This window comes from Solea solea, chromosome 5, assembly GCF_958295425.1.
Source record: "Solea solea chromosome 5, fSolSol10.1, whole genome shotgun sequence".
Lineage (NCBI taxonomy): Eukaryota > Metazoa > Chordata > Actinopteri > Pleuronectiformes > Soleidae > Solea > Solea solea.
This window is the reverse complement of record NC_081138.1, coordinates 779709-789151: the sequence shown is the minus strand read 5'-3', so window position 1 is coordinate 789151 and position 9443 is coordinate 779709. Positions and strand designations below refer to the sequence as shown.

The 9443-nt window shown below is 41.8% G+C and overlaps 1 protein-coding gene across 1 annotated transcript in view; it reads right to left on the bottom strand.

Moving 5' to 3' along the window:
- Positions 1-917: 917 nt before the first annotated feature.
- Positions 918-9443, bottom strand: part of ap1g1 (adaptor related protein complex 1 subunit gamma 1) — an 18405-nt gene continuing 9879 nt past the window's right edge. Inside the window, exons 7-23 of the mRNA XM_058630178.1 lie at positions 8959-9054; positions 8708-8788; positions 8519-8617; positions 8391-8446; positions 8193-8306; positions 7960-8100; positions 7575-7629; positions 7370-7492; positions 7166-7255; positions 6757-6881; positions 6540-6644; positions 6308-6449; positions 6037-6163; positions 5763-5861; positions 5298-5458; positions 4940-5038; positions 918-4846 (exon numbers count right to left, since the gene is read on the bottom strand). Coding sequence (XP_058486161.1) covers positions 4745-4846; positions 4940-5038; positions 5298-5458; positions 5763-5861; positions 6037-6163; positions 6308-6449; positions 6540-6644; positions 6757-6881; positions 7166-7255; positions 7370-7492; positions 7575-7629; positions 7960-8100; positions 8193-8306; positions 8391-8446; positions 8519-8617; positions 8708-8788; positions 8959-9054 — 1815 coding nt within the window. The 3' untranslated portion in view covers positions 918-4744. The remainder of the gene's footprint in view (positions 4847-4939; positions 5039-5297; positions 5459-5762; positions 5862-6036; positions 6164-6307; positions 6450-6539; positions 6645-6756; positions 6882-7165; positions 7256-7369; positions 7493-7574; positions 7630-7959; positions 8101-8192; positions 8307-8390; positions 8447-8518; positions 8618-8707; positions 8789-8958; positions 9055-9443) is intronic.

Genomic DNA, 9443 nt, shown 5'->3' with positions numbered 1-9443 from the left:
CATACTGTCAGTGTCGTCGACCAGCTGAGGAGAAAAATCACGACACTCCCCTCATGGGTGTGTCTTTGTATAGACAAAGTCATAATATAGATTATCTATTTTTATATCAATATATATATATACACACATATGTGTATATATATATAGATATATATACATATGTATATAATATATATACATATGTATATATATATTACCTATACATATGTATATACATATACATATATATTATCTATACATACACACATGTGTATATGTATATCTAATCGGTAACCTAGAGTATACAGTACTGTATATATGTATATCTACGTATAAATGTATATATATATATACACACATATATACACACATACCCTTGGTGCTCAAACTGTGGTATGTGTACCACCACTGGTACGTGAGCGTCCTCTGGTGGTACTTGAGGAAAATAAAAAATAGATGTGATGAGAGTAGAGCTGAGGAATTAACACTGTGAGCAGTGAGTGACGTACATGAGAGAATAAATGTGCCTCCTGTGAACAGTCCAGAGCTGACTTTGCTCGGTTTATTGTAGCGTGTAATTGTATTTTAATGTTATATATATAATGTTACTTTGAGAGCTCAGTATTTTCTCAGGTGATACTTGGTGTAAAAACCACTGATGTAAACAAATAAATGATCACTTTATCAGAAACAGTCCTGCATTACTTCACCACATATGCATCCTCATTAAAGCCGAGCACTCATTCTGACTATTGTGTATATATGTGTATATATGTGTGTGTATAAGTATATATATATATATGTGTGTATATATATACACATATATGTGTATATATATATATATATATATATATATATATATATATATATATATATATACACATATAGAACTATATGAAGTCCACCCCTCCAACCCCAAAACAAAAACCAAACAATAATCCAACTAGATTCTTTATTTGATGTTTTATTCGCTTGATCATTTCTCCAACCCAAAGACAAGAATACACAGCATAAATTGAAAATATCCCATTTAATAGTTTACAACTTCATCTTTAATCATCTTTTCATACTTTCAGTCTGACATTCACACTCACCTTGAAGCCACGTGGAACTAGGGTTCAGTTCAACATGTCAAACCTGACTGGAAAAAGTGAACCTTATGCTTAAATCCTCCCCCCTCCCCCCCAACAAACCAGAAACGACACTGTTTTACAGTCAGGACAGACCTGGGGGGTCACAGACATTTTGTTTTCCAAACACAATGGTTGCATTGCTGGATTGAACAGGGAAACTGAACATGGTCATAATTTAAATGCTCTTCCAAGCCCGTTACACGCAGAACTCAAACCCAACAAATCAAAATAAAAAAACACAAGAGAAATCAGAATAATCTGAAGGATGTGCACTTTCAGCTCCCTGTGAAAACATGGACAGCACTGTGAGCGTGACGTGGACAGCTGTACATGTTCGTCCTGACCCGTGAAAGTGGCGTGAACCGTTTTATACTTTTTAACGTCTTGCATTTCAAAAAAGAATCTCAGATCAAGAGTAGAAATGACATTATTTACACTGGTTTCCACATGCAGCTCACAAGCTGAAAGTTGAAATTGCAGCCAAAAAATGTCCTATTTAGATAAAAGACAAGTCACACTTCACCTCAAAGCAGAGTTTTTCCCTCTCTCTCATATACAAGTAGGAGAACTTCAAATATGTACTCGTTTCCATTTCTTTCTTTTTTAAATCAAAACTGTCCAAAGCACTTGTGTCGGCTCATTTGTACATTTATCACTGAAAGAACTCAGATCACATGGAACTAAACGAGTTTGACGTGATATGAAACTTTCGTTTCGCTCGACTCCCCCTTGTGGTCATTATCTCACAGCACAGGTTTGTCTGAGGATGAAGCAACGCCTCATTCAAAGAAAAGAAAAACATGATCTATTGCCTTCCTCTCTGTCTCTCTCTCTCTCTAATATCCTCACCAAACCCTTTCATATCAGCGCAGATGAAAAGAAGCTGCGCGTGTGCCATGCAGAGGCAAACATCGGTGACGATGGGATGGAAGTGAAGACACGGAGCCCTAAACTGCTCCAACAGGAACCGCCAAAACTATCAGCCCCTGACGAGACCAACTCAAACCTACTTGGCCTCGTTTGGTGAAGACACGAGACTTAGAAAGTGTGAGTGATGGAAAGAAAAGGCGGCAATCGAGGAGCACACACACACACACACACACAAGACGCCAGAGGGAAGAGGAGGGCGTGGACACACGAGGAAGCAGATGAGGAAGGTGCCACGGCTGTGCTCGGGGTTCTCAGTAGTACAGTGCATCACTCACACAGTGTCTGTGGAGACAGACCTAAGCCTTCACTCAGCGACTGTGTTTGTGAAGAGGAGTTAAGGTGACACAATAATCAAAGAAGATGCAGCTCAGTTGCATCCTGTTAAGATTCTGTTTTGTAAATATATGCATATAATTAATTATACTTTCTAGCTAATCCTTTTAATTCTTCACGTGGGTTTTATTTATTTCATGTGATCAGCTTTTGTTTGTTTTACAACTATATACAATGTACAGGCAGCAGATCATATATCTTTTACAGTTAGTTACTGACGATACAGGGACGTCTCATTAGACCAACGATGACGGGATCCATTTAGACAATATACATTATGAAGAGGTTTGTTTTTTTTAGAAAATGGCATCTAAAAAAAGGATGAAAGATAGTACAAGAGACACAAAGTGTAAAAGCCCTCAATATGTACAGAAAAAAACAGAAAAAGGAAATTATTTTCACCATATACACATCAGAAATATCTCCAACGCTAATAGTCTCTCTGATTTGGTCACAGGAGTAAGAAGAAAGTGAAGCAAAGAGGAAAAATAATAAAGAATACAGCCTGACTGAACACCGGAGGGTTTAAGTTAAGCTTGTTAATGAATGAACATTAGTTCCTCTCATGCAGATGCTCCTCCCCCTTGATTGCAATCCATAACTAAAGCTGTGGATCTACGGTCAGAGAACATGGTGAGGTATTAGCACGGTCAGAATCTGACTCACCACAGAACCACCCGTCCCAGACTGACCCACAATCTCAACCTCGATCCAAACACACGCCCACGTCTGTCGATGGAGGGAAATCAAGACTTTTTTAAAAAAAAAAAAACACACCAATGAACTCAGTTCAGGAGACGTTTACATCGATTAGCTGCCATAGTCTTCAACATCTGCGTCGTTATTAGTTATTACATCCAACACGTGTTTTTAATGGACAGTCGGGGGGAAATGATTCAAATCGACTTTTTCTTTTTCTCTCAAAACAAAGACAATCATCACATTGCTGTGGACATCTGGGAACACGTGGGTGACTATTATTATCATTATTATTATTGTCCGCTCATTAAGAGACTCCTATAGAACTCTATGTAATGAAGTGACACCAATTCAAAACGTCAGAGTGAAAAAAGAAACAATCGTCGCAGCTCATACACAACTCCATCGTTCAGGGGCTTTTTTCTCTAGCTAAGTCAGAAAGGCACATCACTTTGATATCAGGCATAAATAGTCAAGTCAAATTACTGCAGAAATCAAACAGTTTCACAAAAATAGTGCTGATGAGATGAGCGTCCTCATCACAGAAACAAGACTTGAGAAAGGAGGGAAAAGCATTCAGTGCATGTAACTACATTCATAACCAGCTTCATCTTCATGTATGTGCGTGGTGACCAGGATTTCATTTAATCAGGTTAAATAAATCTGAAATGTATCTACACTGCGAGGACACGGAAGTTTCAACGTCGATCCCCGGATCAACTCGTCATCAGATCAACTTCAGACTTTTTCCATTTTAAAGAACGAACGAACGAACGAACATCCTGAAACTAAGTAAAGCAATGAACCGGTGAGTTTAATATACACATGGAAACTCAAGCTACAGAGCAGGTCTGAGTGTTTTCTCTTCATCTATACACAGGTGATCTAACCGCGCGTCTGCCATCCACTTAACAATCTTTTCCATCGTGACAAAACAAAGTGAAAGCAGGACAAAGTCGTCGACTTGATCACACACTGAGCTTCAGTCAGTGTGTGATCGTGATCCTAACAATGCTCAAATATGCTTTAAGCAAATTAATGTAATTCAAAGATGTATACAACTCAAACAAGTTATATCACTCGTGGTACGGAGGGTCAAGAAGGAGACGATGCACTAAACTGACCTTTGTTTCGTCCGCTTCTGTGACAGAGACGAGGGATCGTATAAAAAGTCTGACCCTGAATGTGTTCGTTTCAAATTAACACGAGAACATGACGACTGCACTGCTCGTAGTGAGCAACACAGAGTCTCAGTGATGTGTGTGGTAAAGTGTACCACAGTGTGTGTGTGTGTGTGTGTGTGTGTGTGTGTGTGTGTGTGTGTGTGTGTGTGTGTGAGGGAGGTGACGGTGCCGTGGAGAAAGTGTTAGTGGACAAAATAGTACTCGGAGGCAAAGAGATCATGAAAACCAATTAGGAAAGAAAAGATAAAGTTTGCCGATTGATATGTTTTCCCCAATTTTTCTTTGTGATGTCGAGAGTCAACAGGGTTTTTCGTAACATCTGCATTTTTCTCCTGTGTCGGACGCTCTGCTGCTTCCCATGCAACTCCAGGGCAGCAGCGTGCACTGATGTCACAGGGGGGTCCAGTGGAAGAGAGGAGGGAAGTGAAAGGAGATCGTTCTCATAGTTCCCTTGGTGGGGCGTTTAAGAGCAACAGGCGCAGCTCATCACTGCCAGGACTGAGGGGGGAAATTATTCACCTCAGACAGGTCCTGCACAGGCGAGCCTTTGTGGGTGTACGTCAGCTTGATCCTCATTCGTAACTGTTGCTGTGAATGTGTGAGGACGATGGTGTTTATATACAGAGAGGAGACATTCAGGTCAATCACATGAGGTTGCACATGTTCACATGACAAACTGACCTTCTGTGGGTTGAGGACTCTGATGACCTGCGTGACAGAACCCTGGTTGAGTGCGGGGACAACGTTACTGCTCGGTGAGAGGAGCTGCAGCTGGAATGTCTGAAAAAAGCACACCATTTAAATACAAACGCTGAAATTACACAGTTCTTTAAATCAATACATTTTGCTTTCAAATGTATTAAGACGACTAAAATAAATAAAAGGTCAATAGCTGGGTTTCCATTAGAATCTTGAAAGTGTTTACTTTACCACCTCTCAATGTCTACCTGCAGTACCTTACTGGCCCACCAGGAGGCCAAGACAATCAGCGAACCTGTGACCACTGCACAGAAGCCTGTGAGCGCCTGCGTCTGCTTACCTTTGGTACTGCAGCCTGAAAAACAAACTCTGTCATCTCTGACTCTGTGGAGTTGGTAGCATGGATGGTGATGACTGCCACGTTGGGATTGGGATTAGCACGCTCAAATGTGAAGTCTATTTTTAGACCATTCTTGTTGTACGCTATCATAGGAGGGATTCCTTTGAAGACACAGAGAGGAAAAGATGCATCGTTTAAATCCATTCACTGAAACTTCCTTTAGAAAACAGGATATATATATAGATGTATATATATATCTCTATATATAGATAGAGAGAGAGAGAGAGAGAGAGAGAGAGAGAGAGAGAGAGAGAGAGAGAGAGAGAGAGAGAGAGAGAGAGAGAGAGAGAGAGAGAGAGAGAGAGAGAGAGAGAGAGAGAGAGAGAGAGAGAGAGAGAGAGAGAGAGAGAGAGAGAGAGAGAGAGAGAGAGAGAGAGAGAGAGAGAGAGAGAGAGAGACTCTCACCTGCAGGGGCAATGTCATTAAACAGGGGCTGTGAGGAGAGGCCGTCCAAGAGGAAAGGGGGTTGGGAGGAGGGCACAGAGGAAGCAGGGGCTGGACCTCCTGGGAGGGGGAGGGGAGAGCAACATAACAGGGTTTGAGATTACACAAACATCATCATCATCATCATCATCATCATCATCATCATCATCATCATCATCATCATCATCATCATCATCGGCCTGCGTCAAGTTCACGCCGTCGTCACCGTGCGTGGTTAGAAAAAGGAGGACCCTACCACTTAGCGAAAGGTCGCCCAGCAGATCGAGCAGCTCTCCTCCAGCTGAGGCGGGCTTGGTGGGCATCGAGGTCTGAATCACGGGCACCACATCATTACCCCCCAGCAAGTCTAATAAATCATTAGCCTGGAAGACGAGGACAGCACACAATCATGATAAAGCACCTGCAGTCAGAACTCACAGCGATACCGAAGCAAAAACATCATTAAAACATTGTTTTAAGGCTTCCACGTTTACTTTCCTCACAATGAAACCCCCACATGTCCTCACCTGATTGGCAGGCTGGGTGACAGGTGGTAGATGTTTGGCTTCCACAGCAGAGGGCTCCGTCTCCCCGTTTGTCTGCACGATCTCTGAGGGGCCGTTGGTGGCAGTTTTCTCCATGATGGGCATTCGTTCAAGAAGAGCTGGCCTGTGTTCAATAAACAGGTCAGGTATGAGGAGCACGCCAAAAACACGGACCAGAATGAAATGTGTCTCTGCTGATGGGGAGCAGTTTCACCTCATGTGGTCGTATTTCTTGAAAAGAGCGTTGTACTCCACAGCTCTCTGCTGAAGCTCCACGTCGATGCTGCTGCCGTACACTGAAACCACCTTCTTGATTCGGCTAAACGTTCCAAACACACGACAGATGAGAGACGCACTTATTAGTTATTGTTAACAACAAACGGTCGAACGCTTCAAAACTAAGGGTCTGAAGTGTGAAGGCTGGGACTTACTTTACACTACTGAAGCGAGTGGACAGCTTCATGATGGCAGTGAGAGAATAACCCCGGGTCACAGGTGTGGACAGGTTAGACGCCAGGAGTCCTTCCAACACGTCCAGGACTTCATCTTCAGTCACCTTCATTTAAGAGGAAAGAAGAAAATAATGTTTCTCTTAAAACTGTGCAGTGACTGTCACTGATCTGTCGATGATGGTCACGTGGCTAAGAGCCTTGGATGAAGTCTTTGAAACTCATGTCTCAGCAAATAAAGCGCACCAGTTTGTCTGTAATAGTATTCTGACGAGCAGCTGTGAACCCCGCGACACTGAGGGAGGCAAAAACGACCCAATTCTTGTCTGCTCGGACTTAAACTCCGCTAGCCCTGGTGTGTTTGTATGTTTTGGGATTGGTCCACGTGTACCTGGATTGGCTCCTCCTCCTCACACTGTCCAGACAGTAGCAGGTCCCCGTACTCTCCTATACACCAGGAAGCCACCTGCACGAGAGGTTGCTACAGAACACAGAGAAAAACAACTCAAACTCTGACATCGTGCAAAAACAAACACTGTATTCATTCATCAAACGTATGATTTTATGCTTCGTCCCTAATCTGAACAGCTCTGACCTGTGAGATGTCATCCAGCAGGGCTTTGTAGAGTCTCTGCACTGTGTAGGCATGCATCTCCACGCTGTTGGTGATGAGCTGGATGAGATTAGGAACAGAATCGTCTCGCACGTAGCTCCCCGCCTGTGGAAATGAAGCATATGCATGTATTTGTAGATTTGCATCTAAACAGAAACACAGAAGACACAGAAGGATTTGTACGTACTGTCGTCAGGACTCTCATCACAGTGTCTATGTGCCATCTTTTCGAAGGTGCATACCTGGAACATGAAGAACGCGTTCATAAAAAGACTAAAGACAAATCGTCGGGATGTCAGTTTAAAAAGAAAAAGAGAAGAAACGCTGTCAGAAAACAAATGGTATCAACATGGTCTGTCAGACGATGGATCACTCATTTTATCATCATACAGCATTTCAATGCTTTAGTGCTTAAAGGGGGAATATTATAACATAACTGACATTTAACCTGCATGTGTTTGATTAATAATGCAGATTCAGTTACATTTCCCATGTAGTCGTGACTGTGCTGGATGTACTGATGATTAAATCATCAAAGTTCAGTATAACGTGTAGTGAAGTCAGAGCCATACTTCTCTGCAGCTAGAAAGACTCCTGATGCACAGTCTGCTTTGAACTCTGGGTCACAGGAGTCCAGGAAGTAGAGCAGCTCCTTCATCATGCCTCGGACATTGTTGCCGTTCACCAGAGCAAAACTCAGTTCCATCGCACGTCTACACGTGAAAATCACAGAGAGACCGAGGTCAGACAAGAAAAGGCATAAAAATACTAAGAGAATATGTCACATGAAAATAAGGAGAATCACCGTTTGATGGACACGTCCAGGTCTTTCAAACAATCCACGATGGTGCTTCGATGCCTCTGCACTGCGTTGTGGTCAGTTTGCACCGTCTTTAGTAGAGAGGTCAAAGCCACGTATCTGGAGAAGAAAGTTCATTTTAAATCAATCAACAGAAATTCAGAGCAACAGCATTTCTACAAACTCAGTGGGTGAAATAATTACCTAATATTTTTGTCATTGTTAAGAAGGAAGCGACCTAATATGTTGATGGCCAAGACCTAAAAGAGGAAAAACACGAGTTATTAAAAATGTTCACACCACACGTCGTCACACAACGTAAATCAACTCACCCTCAATCCACTTTCTGACTTGATGTCCATTATTGTCAGTACAGTCTCGTACAGGATTGCATTGCCTACATTTTTACTCGTCTCTGTGTTGGTTGCCACCTGCAGGTGAGCACACAGGTACACGGTGCATTGGTCACAAAAATGCTTCATCATTTCATTCACTGTAAAGATAAAAGGATAAAGTCCAACCTGTGCAAGAATGTCATTCATTGCTTCACTGGAGTCGTCATCGCTCTTGCCTAAAATTCTCAGTAGTCTCAATATCCGCACCTGAAAGAGGAGACACACAGGTCCTGTTATTTCAACAATACAATGGACTTCATTGATATTAACACAATCATTCTGGTTTGCTGCCACTACCGTTTTTATTTAACACCTCAAACTAACCAACAAAGTCATGTGATCATCATGGGGTGTGAATAAGCACAGACGAGCGTTACCTGCAGGAAAGGGTCGCTGATGCCCGACACATCATGCTCAGGAGAGTATCCAGACATGATGAGGTTCTTCAGGATTCTCACCAACTGTGGAACCAGCTACAAAAAAGATGGACAACAGAAAACAAGAGAGGCGTCACAACATCTGTACGTTCCATGATCTCCTCATCAGCATTTACCAACATTAACCATCTTCAAGAACTTATTTCTTATTTTTGACTCATGTGAAGAGTGCATGGGTTGAAATTCTTGCTTAGTGAATTATAATATTATGGTTAATAATTAAACATTCGATTGCATAAAAATATTAGGTTAGTACATTTGGAGAATTCTGCTTCTACATTTCTGTTATAAAGGGTTAAATTAAATTAACACTGATTTGCATTTGAGCCTAGAATTTAATTTAGTATGAACAAAAACATTCATTCTTATCTTGCCCTAACATTTCCAACACAGGTTATTACCACATAAACTGAACAGCCTGTAGT